The 19,662-nt window shown below is 37.7% G+C and overlaps 2 protein-coding genes across 2 annotated transcripts; one reads left to right on the forward strand and one right to left on the reverse strand.

Annotated features, from left to right (window-relative positions):
* On the reverse strand, positions 1-9,614 carry LOC140952279 (3-oxo-5-alpha-steroid 4-dehydrogenase 1-like). The gene is made up of 4 exons (XM_073401710.1): positions 9,398-9,614; positions 4,347-4,572; positions 2,059-2,315; positions 1-1,530 (listed from the first exon to the last, which is right to left on the reverse strand). Exons 1-4 carry the CDS (start codon positions 9,586-9,588, stop codon positions 1,353-1,355), a joined length of 852 nt encoding a protein of 283 aa, XP_073257811.1. The 5' UTR covers positions 9,589-9,614; the 3' UTR covers positions 1-1,352.
* A 79-nt stretch (positions 9,615-9,693) lies between these two features.
* Positions 9,694-19,509, forward strand: LOC140952280 (lysosomal-associated transmembrane protein 4A-like). The gene is made up of 7 exons (XM_073401711.1): positions 9,694-9,911; positions 12,144-12,246; positions 16,745-16,821; positions 17,086-17,208; positions 17,284-17,379; positions 18,256-18,363; positions 18,655-19,509. The coding sequence occupies exons 1-7, from the start codon at positions 9,798-9,800 to the stop codon at positions 18,733-18,735; spliced, it is 702 nt and encodes a 233-aa protein (XP_073257812.1). The 5' UTR covers positions 9,694-9,797; the 3' UTR covers positions 18,736-19,509.
* Positions 19,510-19,662: the final 153 nt, after the last annotated feature.

A 19,662-nucleotide genomic window follows, 5' to 3' on the forward strand; every position in this document is an offset into this window, starting at 1 on the left:
AAAGAATTATGCAGTGTAAAGAAGGAATTAAGCTCTTTCAGACCATTCCCTCTGCGATGGATAAGCCTTTTTCATATGAAGGCTAGGTTTCAATTTCTTGTTTTATTTTAATGAAAATATTAGTTAGTGGGGTCACCACAAAAGCATAAGGCCAATTACTGTGGGCCTATTACCGTCCCCTCCCCCACGAGAGATACACCACACCAGCAAATTGTTTTCTACCCATTCTCTCTTATCCCCCCTCCAATAATGAAGGAGACAAGGGCAACAGCTTAACGTCACCGCCCAATGACACAGTCACCTGAACACAGCCAGCATGATCATACCAGTTTTTCAAAGACCCTGGTTGTTGGTCTTGCTGGGGTTTGAACTGACAACCTGCATGGTAAACTGATGCTCATAAATACTGGTAAACTAATGAGGTGGTGGTAAGTTCTTGTGTGAAAAAGTTCTTCAAAACATTTGCCAGCTCCACAGTTTTAAGATGTGAACATAGGTGGTACAGTAGTCTGTTATTCTTGGCATGGCAGATTCTTGTTGTCTCTTTGAGTCAGTTATTTGGCTGTTTTGTCTTTGCATAGCTGTCAAATCATCCACTATTTTCTCAAGCTCTGACTACTTAAACAACAGCTTAGCTGCCACATCACAGTCTTTGTGTGATGTCAATTGCTCAGTAGTTTTCTTTAACTGGATGAGTGATGCAAATTGTCAAAAAATAGAAAAATTAATCCAAATTTGGTCAGCACTGGCCAGTTAACAAAATTAGTGGCAGGATTTAAACTAATCAGAAGCAGACTCGGAGCGAGTACACCCCGTGGGGTACAAGTCTGTACCCAAGACCCACATAGTCAGAAAGAGCACACCGCGCCTAACAAAAATAATCCTCTCGTTTGGTGTTTACGAGGCCAATATTGAACAAATTATAGTGCAGCCATTAAAAATCTCAAAAACACGATATGCCCTGTAGACGTCTGGTGATCCATGCATTTCTAAGTAAAGTGCAACATTTTCAAATGGCTGGTATTGGTTTGGTAAACACCTAGCCTGTGTACAGCCGCCCCTCCCCTCAAAAAAATCCTTTCCGATTTTTTTGAGGGGAGGGGCGGCTGTACACAGGCTAGTAAACACCATACTTGAAGATTTTGTAAAGATCATTATCACTCTTTCCGAGTTTGTGGCTCTGGTGCTGATAAACCCTCGATAAACCCATAATATGAGGACTTGCACCCAGTCCTCCTCAGTTTGAAACCAAGCAATAACTGACATGCCTGACTCTTTTGACTCAACTCAGTGGTTACTCAATGCATGCATATCAAAAAGTATTGTTTGTACCAAAAATTGTTATAAACGTTTTAGTATACTCCAGGAAAGAGATTTCTCCTGTCCTTAGGAAAGTTCTCAATCTTCTTTTGGTACCAAAGTTGTGTCTGATGACTTCTTCCAGCCAAGTAGCATACAATTACCATCCATGCAAGATATATACACAAGTGATTACAAACAACTGCCATGCCATACCAAGCAATCACTTCACTGAAAAACAAGCAAAAAACCCTTACTATAGTCTAGCCCTACACTGTCTCGGCTATTCACTTGGCTATTCACTGTTTTGAGACAAGTCAAAATGACATCTCATTTAACTCAGCAATAAATGAAGCAGCTGTAAAAACAAATACCAAACAAGCAACAAAATTTGGCTTGTCTGTCTTAACTGCTTAGTAGAAAATTATTTTCTTCAACAAAGTCATAAAATACACTTGACTCCTAATTTTGTAAACACTGTCAATTCAAAGCTCTTACTAAGGGACATCTTGTAATATTATTTTACAAAAAAGGTTAGACACTAATTAAAACAGCTAAACAAATATCCTCCTGATCAGTGTGTGAAATGAAGATGATCATCACAGTTAATAGACAGCTTATGCCATTGCAAAAAGAAAGCCCGAAAAATTCAGGCTTGCCGGGATTTGAACCCAGGAGCTTAAAGCTTTGCACCTTGGTATAAATCCACCACAATTCACCTCCCCTATGAAAATAGTTGTATAATATTTACTAACTTACCCACAATAGTGTGCACAGACAACATAACTGAAGAGTCCTCCCTGTGGAACGGTATACCCAGATGAGATACCAGCTGGTCGCAGCTTGGCTAACACCCAGTGATGATACAAATTTATAAATTCACCAGTTATGTACAGCACAACACCAACTGTTAATGCAGTGCAATTGGAGGACAGGTTAACAGCCAGAGTATTGTCTGTGTAAATGTTACACCAGTAGTGCTGAACAGTGGAACCAACTGAATAAAATGTTGACACCTGCACATTAAAGAAAAGGGAAACAATATGGCTTTGATATTTTCTAGATATTTCTAGCAGTCACACAAGAAATGCAAGTCACAAACCTCTGCAAAAACTAGTAATTTATCTAACCTGTCTTTCAAGAACAAAATCTCTAATAGGCTTTCTTGTGGTGGAAAAGTTGATTACACGTTACTTAAGCAAAGAGTCAGCTACTGTGTTCATGGTATTTGACTCTGATATCAAATTAAAAGATTTTGAATTAAAAAAAGGATTATACATCCGGAAAGTAGAACAAGATATTCCAGTCAAAGTTATGTGTTTTTTTGCGTGATAAACCAGTCTCTTAATTGGCTTGTGCACATTTGGACAGAGCTTAGAAGATTTAAGCTTGAATATGAGGGCTCTGCTGTTTTTGGAAAATGAGTGTTTGCTCATGCAAGAGCCAAATTGGGAAAGTGGCTGAAATCAAACCTAGAAAGATGCGGCTCCCCTTCACTAGCACTAGTCTAGAGCAAAATGAGTTGAGTTTCCTGAGTGACTGATGAGAGAACAAGAAACAATCATCTTCTTAACTATTAAACATGAAATATCCTTTTATGATAGTGACAAACAAAGTATTGTCTCGAAAGGATGTGTCAAACAGTTTTTTATAACAACTAAGTGCTAAACAATCAAACTTATCCCTGGTTTTCACTGTCACACCATCAAAAATATAATTTGTTCCAGTAGATTAAGTCCAGAATCTGGGATATAAAAGAAGAAATGATTTTCCCAAATTTATTAATACAGCTTTGTATGGAGACACCATGGTACTCATCGGGATGGGAATATCTCTGTTGCGGTTCAATGTTATCCCTGGTGGCACTGTATGGAATAATGTGTTTAACACAAAGAGAAAATGCATTTTACAGTCAATTAGGCAGTTTAGTTTGCATAAATGAATCAATTAGTCATTGCTGCAACCAGTCTCAAATTCATATATTATGCATTCCTGCATGCGTAATGAGCAGTGAATTTTTGACGATAACTGCTCTGACTGTATTTGGTCTGATTGAAAAATCAATTTTATTAAAGATCAAATTCAAGAAAACTGTGCTGGCAGAACTTTTATGAATACCTTGTGTGTGAATTCACTGCTCATTACATATGCAAGAGTGCAAAGATGAAACTGAAATTTACAACTACCAATGGATTCAACCTTCGAATAATAAATTCATTAATGCAATCTTGTTGGTATGCTTGACCTGCCCTGACTGTAACACAAGGATTATAAAATTGAACTACAACATCTCCATTAAAGAGGATTAGAGCCTGCAGTCTAGTGTTATCTTGTCCCCTTGTCCTTTTTAATTCATGGATACCCAAAGGGTATCTGCCAGTTGTTGTGGTAGGTGGGATATGGAAAACGTATCAATCACTCACTGCGTGAAGTGCGTAGTCCCGGGGGGGGGGGGGGGGGGGACTCCGCATATGAAAGGGGTAGGGATGCTCGTCATCTCGCTTAGGGGTGTAAATTTCGGATTTTGGTCTCACTTAGGGTGTTCTGGGCAAAACGCCATCATATTTAGCCATGAAGGTCTCAGTTACGGTTGCACGCGAAAAAATATAAATATATATATATTGTCTGTGTTTTAGCATGGTCTCTTTTAGGGGTCAAAAAACTTGCGCCACTCCCAGATCGGTCTCCTTTAGGGGTTGAATTCAAAATTTCCAACGAGCATCCCCACCCCTTTCATAAGCAGAGTCTCCACCCGGGTGTGTAGTTCACTTTGGGCATGCATTCACTCGCAGAACCTTATGCGAGAACTTTGGAAACAAGGTTGACATGCAGTTGTCACTGATCACTGCCCAAGTTTGCTGCGAAAGCATCAACACTCACTTTCAATTCTATCAGTTGTGTAGACCATGTATCTACGCAACAAGTATATCAATCATATATGTTCCTCGGGGAATGAGATGGGATTAAAGAGTCTTTTTAGACAGAGGATTGAAAGGATGGAGTCAGACAGCCAATGCACCTACTATCAATAAAATTTAATGTCTTACCTCTGCTACTCCCAAAACAGAAATTTTCTTGGAATACTTGTGTAGAAACAGAACTTCCAGGACTCTTTTCCCAAAATGACTGACAAAGGTCACTAAAGCTACAAGGTGAAATGTTGTCTGTGGCATTCCAACAATATACCACAAAACAATCTGAATCACAGCTGGCAAAGCATATGCTAATGACCAACCAAGCCGTGCATTGATCTCTCCATCTGAGGCAAATTTACTACAAAAAATTAGAAACATTGTTAACTTAATGAAGAAATAATAAAAAATGCATCTCTTAATTACAAACACCTCAAAACTGGTAGTATGCAAGAATTTCCTCTCTGTTCAGTTTTCAGATTGAAATAATATCTTTTGCTAATGAATTATGACTTATGAATAATGAATTATGAATCCTACAAATTGCCCATGAACAAAATGTATCTACATGTAGAACCCAGTAACTTAAGGGTATTAATCTTTAATTAAAAAAAAGCATATTTTTATTGGAGGGGTGGGGGAATTTTACAATTTAGGATTTGAAAGTGCTTGATGTAATGTATCATTCATGAGATGTAGTGGTTCATCAGCAGATCAAACACTGAGAAGAGAGTTAAAGATACCATGCACAGCGGAGTATTTTTGACGAACTTTGAGGTGTTTGATCTGGTGATGAAACACGGCGTCAAATGCTTGCTATTACTTCATAAACAAAATGATTTTAGAGGGAGAAATTAAGGATGCAAAAATGAGCAGTTTCTTGTCTGATTTCCAAATCATTAATTTCCTTTGTATTTTCTTTATGAATTATTAACGAGTTTGAGAAATTTAGGAGAAAGTGTGGCTGAGTGGACAGCTGGTACTGTTGGACTCGCCATCTGGCGGTCCCAGGTTCAAGGATGTAGACAAAACATGGACCCCCGGTCCATGGACCATCCCTGTGGCCCACCCCTAATTTTTGAAGATGAATTTTGCTAGAGGTCTAAATCAGTTTTGAGAACCCTGAATGGACGAATCTGTGTCAATAAATTACATATAACTATTATCAGGATTATGGGGTCCTCATATTATACATTTGTTCAAATTTTTCCTGAACTCCATACCAATGTAATGGGTTTGGGTTGGCTAGTATGATGAATGAGTAACAATATTTGAAGGGAACGGAGGAGAGGTACGGTCCTACGTAGCTTGTTATGTGTCAAAGTACGGCTGCAGAGACTAGAGAGGAAAGTCAGTAAGAGCTAACACATGATGATTGAGTATCCTCCCCAGACTATCCTTCCCTTGATAGCCCACAATAACAATTATTTGTCAGCAAACGTATTGATCCTGATTACGGATCAAGCACAAAATGACCTACATATTTTAAAACAATGTGGTCAAGCTCAGACATCTTACAAGCTTTGCAGATGCAACAGTTATATGTAGGTCATTTCGTGCTTGATCTGTAAGCAGGATTCAATAAGTTTGCCAATGAATAAACAATTCTATGGCCTATCAAGAGATGGGAAGTCTGGGAAGTGCATGCAAAGCTATGACACACACAAAAAATGTCTGCATAGGGGACTAATTCCCCCCTACAATATATTTTGCTAGTATTCCTTCAACACACTAAACAGAGCCCATCTATGGAGTTCAAGAAAATTTAAACAGGTGTATAACATGAGAGCCCTGCATAACCCTGATAATATAAACTGAAAGCAGTTTTGCTCATTTAAGGTGCCTAAAATCCATTTCTGACCTCTTGAAAAAGAGAAAATGGAAGTGATTTGGATTGGTTAACCAAAGGATATGACCAAAAAACAAGGTAACAAAACAAGTTTTGCTTGCATATGAGTTTATACCGTATCGGCTCTGTTGGGCATCTGTTCTTTAAAACATATGATAAAATGCACTTAAATTCGGTTTTTACCATAAAAACACCAGTCATTCTCCAGAAAAATAGTTTTGAATTTGTGTTTAATAGGGCTTGATCAGCTAAAACAGGGCACACTGGCCAAAGTTCTAAGGGAAACCGCTTAAATACATTATTATCATCTCCTTGATGGTATGTTCCCACGTAGCGCAGTGGTAATGATGTGGCCCCGTGCATAAGAGGTCCTGAGAACAATATGGGCAGAAGAGTCTTTTTCTCTTCTGCTCTTTTCATTATTTTAGTATTGTTGTAGTTAGTGTAGTTACATTTTTTTTTTTAGATAGCATAGGTTTTTTTTCCATTTAAAAAAATTATCCTTCCTATTGCCTTTTTCACTTTCCACATACTTCTTGCCGTTCCCTTGAGGTGTTCCATGAGGTCCTGTAATTCACGTATTTCTATTGGTAAAATGGCTGGTAAATGGCCAACAAAAGTTGTGTGCAAAATGAAGAGGTACCACACCAGCTCCATGTAGGAGAATTTGGATAACTTTGAATGAAATTTAATGCTGAACCCAGGGAGGGGAAATTTGAGCAAACTTGGCCCATGTATGAGGATTTGAGAACTTGTTAGTGTCAGGAAAATTTAGGCATACGTAGTGTGAGTATAATCAATTGCCATTTGAATATCCAGTATTCCATGGATAAAAAACAAACTCAAATGGGAAGACAGATTATTATTCATATTGTTTGAGAGATTTGTTGTCAGAAAAGATTAAAGGTCTTTTTATTACTGCTCCCCCATTGCATATCAATAAAATAAAAAAAGACATTAGTCATATTATAAATTGCATGTCATTTATCACATATTAGTACTTTGCTTCAGGTGCTCTGGTGTCATGACACTATTTCCAGCCATCTTAATAATATTGTTAAAAAATTAAAGCTCCTTTGAACTTAAAACTCGGCCAAAGGATGGAGAATTTGTGACCCAAAGTCCCCACCTCAGCATGTGGTCCCTCCTCAGGTTTAACATTAACAGGTGCAGTGCTCCACACTAAGGACTTTATGATCTGATGACACAATGGCAACGAGAATGTAAATAAACAATAGGTTGAGGGGGCAAAACAACAACTTTACACCTGCACCATACTTTTTTGTAAATTTCTTTGCCGTTCTTGGATGACTACAACATGAAATTGCTTAATATTACATTTTATGGAGAACGTAAACAAGCTACCATAAAATTTAATTTGTCTTTCTGAACTTGGATAGGATTCCTAGCAATTCACCACCAAGGGGGTTCATCTACTCTTGATAAAAGTAAATGGGTATGAATAATTGTGATAAAGACTGGAAGAAAGTAAATTCACTAAGACGTTTTCGCTGCCATTGGGTCGTCCGATCATAATGTCCAGGGCTACTAATTTTTTTTGGACACTAGGTACTGGGCTTGGAGTTTAATACATTACTAGCCCACGAGGACAAGCCACTAGTCCAAGAAAAATTAAAGTGGCTTGAACTTTACAAGTGTTGTTTACAACTTTCATGACTCTTTATTGACTCCACAAATGCAGAGTTCAGATTTGCTAATCTCTCAGCGCTACTGTTTGAGTCCACACAAGTTCTGAAGTATGGACACTAGGTACTGGGCTTGGAGTTTAATATATTACTAGCCCACGAGGACAAGCCACTAGTCCAAGAAAAATTAAAGTGGCTTGAACTTTACAAGTGTTGTTTACAACTTTCATGACTCTTTATTGACTCCACAAACGCAGAGTTCAGATTTGCTAATCTATCAGTGCTACTGTTTGAGTCCACACAAGTTCTGAAGTATGAATCGCAACTGAGGATAAGTTTTCTTCTAACTTGATTGAAATCTTCTTGACCGCTTATCGCACTTCTTTTTATCTTCATGCTGAGTGTGGTCCTTTTATAAACAATGCCTCAGCATCATTGGTTGTTAAAAGACATTTTGTCAAAGGTAGTTTTTTATAGATACTTCTCCATTGTTGTGGTTAATGTGCACAAAACAAGGACATAATTCAAATTCCCACATGGCATCCGTGCCGAGACTGCAGTCAAGTTTACAATATCATATGATGCCTCCATGATATGGACAGCAAGTCTTTTGCCCTATATTTAATACTCAAACTATAGAAACTAACTACTGACGACATAACCTTCTACACCTGGTGTAGAAGGTTCTGTTTATACCCTTTCACAACCAAAGTGGGGCTATGGAATATTATTCAGTCTGGCATGGAGAACGGAAACTTATGGTATAATCTGAAGTATAAAAAAAATTGTGAGAAAAAAGTAACTAGTATGAAAAAAATTGCTATCGTCTTTTAAAACAATGGGGAGAATATATAATTAATTATAGATTACATGAATAATGAAAATTTTCCTAAAAGTAAAATTTAAGACATCGGTAAAAAGCCCTAAGGGACCAAATTGTTTATTATGTCCTGACATGGAGGGGGGAGGGGTACAATTTTCTAGCAGCCTTGATTTTGGGGGGCCAATTTTGAAAATGCACAAAATGTGAGGGGGGGGGGGGTCGAAATATTATGATACAGGGCTGGCCTTTTATGTAAAAGTTGTCAAACTATATTATGATTAAAGCAAATCCACGTTTCCTTCAGAAGTAGACAAAAAAATTGGCTTCGGCGGTTCTTTCTCAACAACAAAATGTTACCCCTATAAAGCTTGGCCCAGAAACCTATCAGCTATTTCTACTACCAGGTAGTGTGCATGTACTCACATATGCCTATGCATACAGCTGAAATCTGGAAAAAATATATATAATTTTTTTTATTTTCTGAAAGCATTCTTATTATTAAATTGGGATAAAATAATATTTCACATTATATTGGTGTTTTTGTGTTAGGATTTCCTTTTTCCTTTTACTGATTAAGTGGCATGAAATGGATCCAAATGTGAAGCCACAGACCTTGGTTAAGACTTTTGACCAGGCCAACTACAATTCTATCTTGGTCTAGAAGGGGTTGGAGCAGGGGGGGGGGGGAGGGTACATTTTGAAAATTGCTATTGCCAAGGGGGGAGGGGGGTTCACTTTTCATATGTAATTATTTTTTTCGAGGGGGGGGGGGGGAAGTTTTGATACACCACACTTTTCTGAAAACCCCCGGCCCCCACCTGGGACGTTAATAAACGATGGGTCCCTAATCTTCATTTTGACTTCGTACCTGTAATCCAGTGGGAACTTTCCTAAGTATTCATTAACATAATTCATGACACACAACAACACGGCCAAACTGCATAGTCCTATGTTCAAATAACTCCATACAGGAAGCACCAAAACACCAGCAAGATAGGCTAAGAGTACCCACACCACGCCAAACAACACAGCTACTGAAAATGGTCTTTCCTCCGCCATGTTTTAAGAGCTGACCGAGAGACTGGGACAGCCTATCTTGAGAACGTCAGAACGAGGCCAACCCTCTTATGACATCATAAGTCCCATGATTCTTCAGTTACTGAATTGTTGACTAGACGTTCGCCATTGTTTCCTCGGAAGATTCGGATCAACACTGGTTGGATTTGTTTGGTGTTTACCGCGGCTGTAAGCATTCTGCTTGCCGAAGTATGAAGCCAAGAAGGATATCTGACGATGTAGATGGTGACAGTTCTGTTATGAAGACGTGTTGTTGCTGTATGGACGTACGACTTGGTACAATTGTGCTTGGATTTTGTCATCTGGTGAGCTGGCGGAACATATATAAGTTTAAATGTTGAAAACGCTCGCTGCGTGTCTTGCTTCGCCGATACAGTGTTTTGGTTTGCGATATACTGTCATTCAAGAGTTTGAAAAAGGAAATACATAACTGGCCTTCTTTTATCCCCGATCGTTATATCGTTGTTAGTGTTAAATAGGGTTCGTCGCGGGACCTCTCCCAATCACGCATAATTCGCTCGAATTCGATACGCTTTAATTATTACAGTGATATGGTTTATATGTTTTGTCGCTATTATTTTAAGTCTTAAGTTCTTCTGACAATTATTAATACTAATTCGAGTTAGATTTTTCAATTTTGTGCCTAACCATTCCTTGACTGCCAAAGAAACTTTAAGCTTCCCTTAATATAAAACCGAAAGTGAAATCAAGAACCTTCCGGAAGCAAATTGCTGAGCGTATAAATAATTAGAGTTAAATTTCTACTTAGCCTGGATAAAACTTTTCTGTTGAATTTTTGTTGTCCTTATATTGAGGGTTGTTCTTAAAAGTTAAAATCAAACTTCAAAGCTAAGATGCACTGAATCGGCGGAGGTGTTCGTGTAGGCAGAATGAATTAATCTATCATTATTTTTCTGGTGTCACATAATAATCGATTTGTTCAAAGTTTATTGTGTACAAGAAAATTAAGAAACTACCCAAGCCAAATCTATTGTTGTGTCTATTTGATATGCCTCATTGGCAAAAGAGATGTCACAGGAAATGTGACATACATTTCATCCACTCAAAAAAGGTATTAGATCTGCTATTAACCCTTCCATTTAAAAAATTTATTTCTCAAATAATAAAGAATTTTGCAAAATAAAAATTACACAGGTCTATCAAGCATGAGCTGAGTTTTCAGAAAAATTGATATCCGAGGTGTCAATTTTCACACTTAAGGTGTGATTTCCGATTTATATGGTAGGCTCAAGACTTCAATAATAGTTATTGATTATTTCATATTTCTGGCTTTACCTTAATAACTTACTATAGTCTGCTACACAGCCGTTTTTAGTGTTGTCACACAATGCTCCTTCCCACTAACGGCTGCTGAAAAGCGAACTACATTCCTTTCCCGTGATTAGCCAATTATAATTCAGCTCCCTTTTTCTGGAAAGTGTTCGCGCCACATTTGCAGTACTGTGACTTCTCCAATCACAGCTTTGCTTTCATCGGTGCCCAATGTGTGAATGACAGAATAATCAAAATGTCGCGTTAAAACAAGCAATTAACTAGAGTAGTGTTGTCATAGTCAAGTCCTATTTAAAATTAGGAGATAAGTACCAGCAGCAAGCAAGTCGAGCAAATTGCGATGCACAACATGAATGTGCTCATAAAGTTGCCAGGTATAGTTCGGGAAATCGCTCATCGATAATTTAAAAGATTAGTTTTTGAATCAGTACCCTTGAGAGTTTAGTATTCACAGGAACACAATGAGCACATCTGGCACATTTCAATTCTTCATCACATATCAGTACATATGCACGTTAAATGAAGAACCAACCGATCCTGGTAAAAGTCCTCTAGGCCTATCAAACCTTTCTTTCACTTGGAACTTTCTTGACCGCTTAAAACAAACTTTTTTGCAAATTAACCTTTTCGCTGCTTGAAAACACAGAGCCCGTCTAAATTCAGCGACGATTGATTGATTTGTCGAAAACTGAGAAGGGTGCTCGCTTCCTAGGGCCCCGCGGCTCACGTATTGTCAAACTTCTTGTGCATGATTGGCTTGTTCTTTAGACCACAAACGCAAAGGGAAAGGAATGTAGTTCAGTTTTCAGCAGCCGTTTGTGGGGAGGAGCATTGCGTGACGACACTAAAAACGGCTGTGTAGCAGACTATGATAACTAGGGATTGAGTTCAGGTTATGAGCACATTCCAATAAGCGATTTTATACGCGTGATCAATTTTTGACTTTATAGCAGTTCTAATACCTTACTTGTTATTTATTTTGCACTATTTTTATTATTGCAGTATAATTGACCACTCCAGAAAATTCCATAACATACCATAATGCTTTTTGTTTGTCACCCCAAAATTTTGCATACGCATTGTCTTCACTTTTTCTTGGGAGTTAAAATGGCCCCAAGAGAAACTGGAGACAATGCTTATGCAATGCAATATATGTTATAGATAGATAGGGAAGAAAAAGTACAGTATATGAAGAAGCATAGATGGCGATCAGTATTGTTGTTAATTTTCTCTTTTTTGTGTAGCTGATCCACATTGCTGGTGTGGTGGTGTTGACACAGATGCTACTTCATCCAGAACTTTATGAAGAGAGGTATTTTGAAACTTATGGAACAACTCCAAGGTCAGGTGAGTGAATGAGTGGCTGCAGGGATCTATTGCAGAATTTGTTTGGGGGCCATGGAAACTTGAAAACTACTTGATTCCTTTACACAAAAAAATTGAGTTTACTCTTTTCTTCCTCATCTATTGCAGAGAAATAGTGTGGTTCATGTCAAAAACTTGCATGAAAACATACACATAAAAAATACTTGCCAGGCAAGTGCTTGCAAGGCTGCTGCCAAACGTGCAAGAGGCACCTATGATGTGCCTGTGGGCAACCAAAATTTCAAACAAGGAGCCTGAACGGGCGCCCAAAACTTCTAATTCTCAGGCCAACTTGTGGTGAATGAGGGATAAGATTCCCCTGCTCATACTACACTGTTGAAATGAAAACTTAAAATGTATGGTCGTTGGCCGTAGGCAAAAAAATGTTTCTGCCAATAAAAGGTAAAAAAAAAACAAGCAATTGTCTGAAATTTGCTTCTGTGACTTTGGCTTCAGTGCAGTTGAAGTCTCTCGTCTAAAAATGATGTTAAAAAAACCTTCAATATTAAATAATGACTTTTTCCCTAGGGTTAGAAACATTAAGTCGATATTGCATGTAGTTAAACCAATAAAAAGTTGCGATGCATGGAAATGCAAGTGATTTAAAATTACACATGACATACAGTACCTATGTAAAGTTTACTTTTGCAAGTTTGTAGTGTTTTCTATCTCGCAATGAACACAAACGGTAAACTTGGAGATTGAACTTGGTGAATTCTACGGTACGAGATCTTCCCGTGGGTGTTCCCCAAGGTTCAGTTCTGGGACCTGTACTCTACCTTCTGTATACTGCGCCACTTGCTAAAGTGATAAGATCTTATGGCTTAGATTATCATCTATACGCTGACAATACTCAGTTATACTTTGCATTCAAATCAGTGGATGTGGACGCGGCTAAATCAAGGGTCGAGAACTGCATTTCTGCAATATGTCGATGGATGGATCTCAACGAATTGAAGCTAAACCACAACAAGACGGAAGTCATTCTCATCCACTCAAAGTATTGTCCCTCTCCATCCTTTCAGTCCTTATGTATTGGTGATGAGAGCGTGGCTGCCTCTCAGTCGGCTAGGAGTCTTGGTGTTGTCTTTGATGAGCAGATTTCTTTTCATGCTCATGTGTCTAGCATCTGCAGATCATCATTTTATCATTTCAGGAACCTATTTAGAATTAGGAAGTATTTCACTAAAGAATCAGCAGAAGTTGCTGTTCATGTATTTGTATTTGTAATGCATTACTATACGGCCTACCTAAGTATCAGTTACAAAGATTGCAGTATGTACAAAACACGGTGGCTAGAGTTGTGTTGCAAGTGAGTAAGTTTCAGCATATCACACCTGTTTTGTGTGAGCTTCACTGGCTACCAATTCAATATCGTATTATTTTCAAGATTCTGCTCCTCGTGTATAAATCACTGAATGGGACATCGCCTAGCTATTTAGCTCAGAAACTACATTATCGTTCTCATACTAGATCATTGAGGTCTGTTAGTAATGAACTCTTAATGCAACCTAGATTGTATACAAGGACCTACGGAGATAGAGCATTCACTTTTCATGCACCAAGAGAATGGAACTTAGTACCTTATGAAATTCGGAAGTCCAACACCATGTTGAGTTTTAAAAGATCACTTAAGACGTACTTGTTTACTAAATTCAGTAATAACGGATCACTGTTTTTACAGATTTGTATATATTGTGTTAGTTTTAATTTTTCCCTTTTTTTATCATTATGAATGAAATGGTTTAATAGTTGCTTTAGTTTTAATTTTTTCCTTTTCTACTCATTGTAAATATAATAGGATATGGTTGTAAATTTGTAAATATTTTTCAATGATGTTGTGTACATGACTGTAAAGCACCTTGAACATAGGATAAGAGCGCTATAGAAATAAAGTTATTATTATTATTATTATTATACTCTTTTATCATTTATTCAGTGTTATGTAGGCCTCTCTTTTTTTGCTGTACATTTTGTAGTAATTTTTGAAAGGCTTGCAAACACATTACAGGTTTTGAAAATGATTCATGGCTATTCAAAAATAACAGTTTTGAGAGAAATAACAAGAAACATTCGCACATTAAACAGGTGTGTAAACTTTTTAGGTGATGACAAAGGACCAAGGGAAGATCTTTTATCTTAAATTTTGGAATTACCATAAAATTCCAAAAATAAGCCCCTCGAAAGAGCCCTCTAAACTCGTAACACAGAAAACCCTCCATTTAATCGCCTCTCTGAATATAAGGCCCTGGGGGCTTGTACTTGGAAATTGCCCTCAAATACAGAGTAAAACAAAACAAAAACGGTACATTTCCTTCCAACTATAAGCTAGCCCAATGAATTTTGAAACGCAAATTTCCCTCCATGCATAAGCCCCTCCAAATACTTATTGAATACTTTGTTTACACACCATCATGTAATATTTATTTACACAAGCTTCCTTTTGTTTTAGATTTTACATTAGTTAAAAAAGGCATGGATTGCTATTGAAAGTCAAATAGTAAACTGACAACTCCTGCTATTTACATGAGACAAAATGCTGTTCGTCATTTTTAACGGATTAACGTACCGGATCAAATTCCTCAAAACAATAGCCTTTTGTCCCAGGTGTTGCTACCGAAACTATGCACAAACAGTCTGTGTATAATCATTTTATTTCAGCGTGACAAATTTATAATATTTGGGGGGTTGAGAGAGGTGTTTTCCTCTGACATGATGCTATTTTAATTGGGTTACTGATGGGAAAGTTGCGCTGCACCACAAGGCGCTTATTGGCAAGTAAAACATTGGGGTGTGAAAACTACTACGAGAGAACGATTGGATAGCCTGCGTAGCAAGCGTTTCCAATCGAGTTATTGCGCGAAAGTTAGAGAAGGAGAAGAGGAAACGCTTGCCCGCAAACCCTACGATCCTGGAAAACGCCCCTTAATATTTCATGGTTCGGTTGATTTGTAAATTGACAGCTCCTCAAAATAGAAGTATAACTAACAGGTTTCCCCTGGATTACCAGATTTGTAAAGTTACTTTGTTCTATAGAACACGTTTCTGGCGATTGCAAAAACTGTAATAAAAATGCATGGTTTACGACAAAAGAAGGTTAAAACTCTGAGCGATTGCTGCGGAATTTCTTGTTTTTTAATTGTGTGGCTTTATCTCGACTGAAACCTTGTCGAAACGTCAAAAATGATTTGTCCGGAACAGTTCACTTTGCCGGGTATAAAGTTTGCAGAGCGGCTGCTCGTCAGCCTGTGTCGAAACGTTCTCTACAATACATGCCGCTAAATTTCCAATAAACAATAATAATCTTTTCATTTCAAAAAGCTGATAAATTGCTTGTCCATGGCGGCTCTAGCTGGTGTCGAGTACCGATGTTCTGTTTCATGTTGATGTTATATCCAGCAAACAGTCCATTTTTTCCAGTCAGATCCGCACGCCGTCATTCCTAGTAAATTGGCCTTCCCTAGTCTCCTCTGCTCGATCTCCAATTATACTTTGAAGACTTTGATCTTATAAACCTTCGCACAAACACAATTCAAATAAACATCAGTCCAAAGCATTTATAACTGCGACCACAAAGAAAATGAAACCAGGTCTGTGACGCACGTAAACAAAGCATACCTAGTTTGATTGATGTTTTGAGTGCTAAGTTAATCAACACTACCAAAACCGCGCCAATCAGAAGCTGCGTTCGCCCACGAACGCAGTTTTTCAAAATCGTGGGGTTTGCGGGCAAGCAGTTCCTTCATTCCCCTCCCCCTCCGCCGTCATTCCTTTTTTTTTGCTCTCGTCCCAACTCCCTCGAAGAACTCGCGAGGAAACGCTTGCTACGCAGGCTAACGATTGGACAACTGACAGTTTGACTAACAATAAACGACTGTTTAACTTTGAAAATATACAGATTGAAACGCACCAATGACATTACGAGTCTTCATAGCCAATAACAGCACGGCTAAAGTGACAGACAACCAATAATATCCCGACTTAATTGACCAATCAGATCAACAACCAGAGTTTAATACCCTTAACTGACGTGATATAAATTACTTTGACTCTGAAGATGACTACCCCACAGGTTGTTAAAACATCAGTCACTGTCAACAGCAACAGTCCTATTCAGGACTACGTTCACTCGGATGATCACATTCAACCCACTTATGAAATATGTTGTACCTTAGTATTGATGGGTATGGTATAAGAAACTTAAACTGCACTGCAATGGAAGTCACAGAAGCGAATTTCAGTGCAAGACAAGTTCTTTTTTCCTTTACATGGCTGGTAAATTTTTCCAAAAGTTTCACTTTTTTGTTTCAAAAGTGCAGAATGAGCAGGGAATTTTTTTCTCTTTTGAAATCGCAAACTTTGTTTTTCCATGAAAGTAAGTGAGGCAATTGCAAGTCAAAATTTACTTCTCATTGCCGATGTTTAAAATTTTCCTGTTATCCTCTTCCATAACTTTACAAAATGTCTTTTCTTCTTTCAGCTGATAATTCTGTTGCTCTTGCCATTGCATTTTGTTCATTTCTCATCACTGTTCTGCTGATTTATGGGGCCATCACAGTAAGTGTAACACGTTTCTTGAAATTTCAATTTATTGTTCATAAAATTAAGCTTTGTTTATCTTCTTTTCCCAACAGTCCACAGTGGTCACTATGTTTCCAGATGTGACATAAATGTATGACCATAAATTGGCTTATTGGGGAGCTTTAAGTGTAGTCTGTTTGGTGGAGTAGAAAAATGAGTAATTTATGCAAACTAGTGTTTTACATTTTAATTGTCGCAGTAAGTTGTTATATTAAGGAAGCTTTGCCTTTTTGTTTTCAGCGGCAACCAAGTTATCTTCTGCCATTCTTCTGTCTACAAGTCTTTGATTTTTGTGTTAATCTCCTGGGTGCTGTTGGAGCAATCAGTTATATTCCAGAGCTGAAGCTCATGCTAAAGAACAACGTAAGTTGCATAATTCTGCCATTTCAGTTTTGGCCACCTGCTAGATATTAAAGAGAAAGTCATTTTATTTTCCAGCCAAACTTTCCTCTTGGTGAAGCTGTTGACAAAATGGACATGAGAACTCTGATGATGACTGTTGTGGTTGTGTCTGTCACCATTCTGTCCATCAAAGTAAGTACAAAACTCTTCATGTAGTCATTTTAATCTGGATGGAACCTACTATTAACTTACTTTGACAGCTGACAAAACACTTTGTCAAAGACCAACCTTGTATAGATTTAGAAAAGACTACAAAAGATTCTGCCCATCTGTTGAGCTTAATGTTAAGGAGCTTTTGCGTGGTCATTTAACATAAGACTTAGAGTTTTGTGCATGAATCTTTCATTGCTAAACATGGCAATTCCTTTCTTGTTGTTAATTTTGGCTGATCATTTTTGTCTGGGGCTGGTGCAGTAGTCTAATTTTCTGGGTCTTGCAGATAGTATGCCCACATGCTAAAGACACAAAATAATAAAATATCCATCCATGTATTTTTATATGTAGTAACAAATAGAGCATTTTGAAATGCAATGAGAGTGTTATCAATTAGGAAAATACTTAAGTATGGGATTGATGAATCATGTTTAAAAGGATTGTTAAAGGTTCAACTGCTCAGACTTTCTTGATAGTGATGTGGAACAACTTGCTTATTCTGCTGGACAGGGGACTTCTTTTTTTCACTTGCCTAGAGGTGAATTTTGACAAAAACAGGGCTGTCATTAAGAGGCGGGGGCCGGGGATTTTCCCCGTCTACTATCAATGTGGTCCCTGGCTACTTTCATCAGAAATAGAAGAAAAATAGAACCAAAAGAAATCCGTAGCTGTTTGATTCTGCACCTACTTGTTGGCAACTTGAAATCTTAGTGACAACCCTGCAAAAATATTTTTTAATGCTAATTTTATGTTAAAGAAGACTGATAAAATGCCTCGACATCAATAAATGACAGATAATATTTTTCCGTGGCATTCACTCCAATCTTTGTAATTTGTTATAATGTTTTTTTCTAGGCTTATTTCATTGGTTGTGTGTGGTCATGCTACAAGATTCTGGTCAACTACCGTGTTAAACAGGCCACTAGTGCATTCCTGTTCCATGTTCATTCAGATGAAAATGAGGTATTGTTTTTGTCACTTTTGTAGTGGTTGCCTGTGTGTGCAGGAGGTTTTAGTACTCCAGCTTATTATGAATCCATTTGTATGAAAATGTTTTGTTAATGGCTGTTCAGTGAGGATTTTGTAGTTGAAATATGCCCAGCCATATACAAACAACACAAAAGAAAAATCTAAACCAAGGATTGAGCCATAAAACATAATGTAAAGTATTGAATCTTGTGAAGAGCTCAGTTGTATATTGTTTTACTTGTTTTTAAGTTTGTGTGACAAGGTTTAATATTTATTTTTTCTCAGACCCAGAACCTGTTACCAAACTATGAGGATGCAGTGAAGGACACCCCCCATGAATCACCACCACCTTACACTTCAAACTAACTTACATGGTGTAAATTGTTACTCCAGCATTGATTCTAAATTACTGTTTCTTTGATATAAGTGACATCTAAAGCAAACACAAATAAGATTATACACAGTACACAGAACTTGTTTTTGTTAAAAATAGAAAAAAAGGAAAGGTTTTATTGAGGTCAGTGGTTTTATAGGGTTGTAAAGGGTTGAACTTGCAAGTTTATTGTTAAGTAAATACGAGTTCCCTTTGATCGGATGTCCAATGGGGCTTTCATTTATTACAGCATGACCTTGTCGGGGAGTTGGGGTGGGGGGGGGGGGGTTACATTTTTGAGTAGTGTGATTATTTTTAGAACGTCTTTTGGGGTGAGGGGCCTGTGTTTTTCTCTTTGGAACACCTTTATGTGGTCAGCCCTCTCTCTCCTCCCAGGGTCATTATAAATGAAAGTTTCCTATACAGCAAACTTTAATGGTATAGAATAATATTAGGATTTAGAACTTAAAGAAAAATATATGTCGTAGCCCATTTAGACATTTCTAAGGTTTATTGAGTCTTTACTTGCTGTTTAGTTCTCTCGTATTTACTACTGTTTTACTCAGAAAGGGTAGCCTTGTGAATTTGAGATTTGTAATGTTTCTTTTGTTCTGTAGAATATGGAATGCACTTGCAGTGTTCTTGATTAGAGAGATAAACATGGAGAGGGTTAAGGTGGTGGTTATTAGTTTGTAACCTGTAAAAGCTTATAAATTATTGCATTTATGACAAAAGGTCACAATAAAATAATGTACATGTTAAGGTGATTTGGTTGCATGTGTTGAGGTTAAGACCAGGCAAAGGTTACTGAGCCTGGTCTTGTTAATGTGCCGCTGCTGTGGTTCCATTTTATCCTTGGTTTAAATTTTTTTCCCTTGTTTCAAACTAATTATCATACTTGACCTTACCCAGAAACAAAA

Source organism: Porites lutea, chromosome 11, assembly GCF_958299795.1.
Source record: "Porites lutea chromosome 11, jaPorLute2.1, whole genome shotgun sequence".
Lineage (NCBI taxonomy): Eukaryota > Metazoa > Cnidaria > Anthozoa > Scleractinia > Poritidae > Porites > Porites lutea.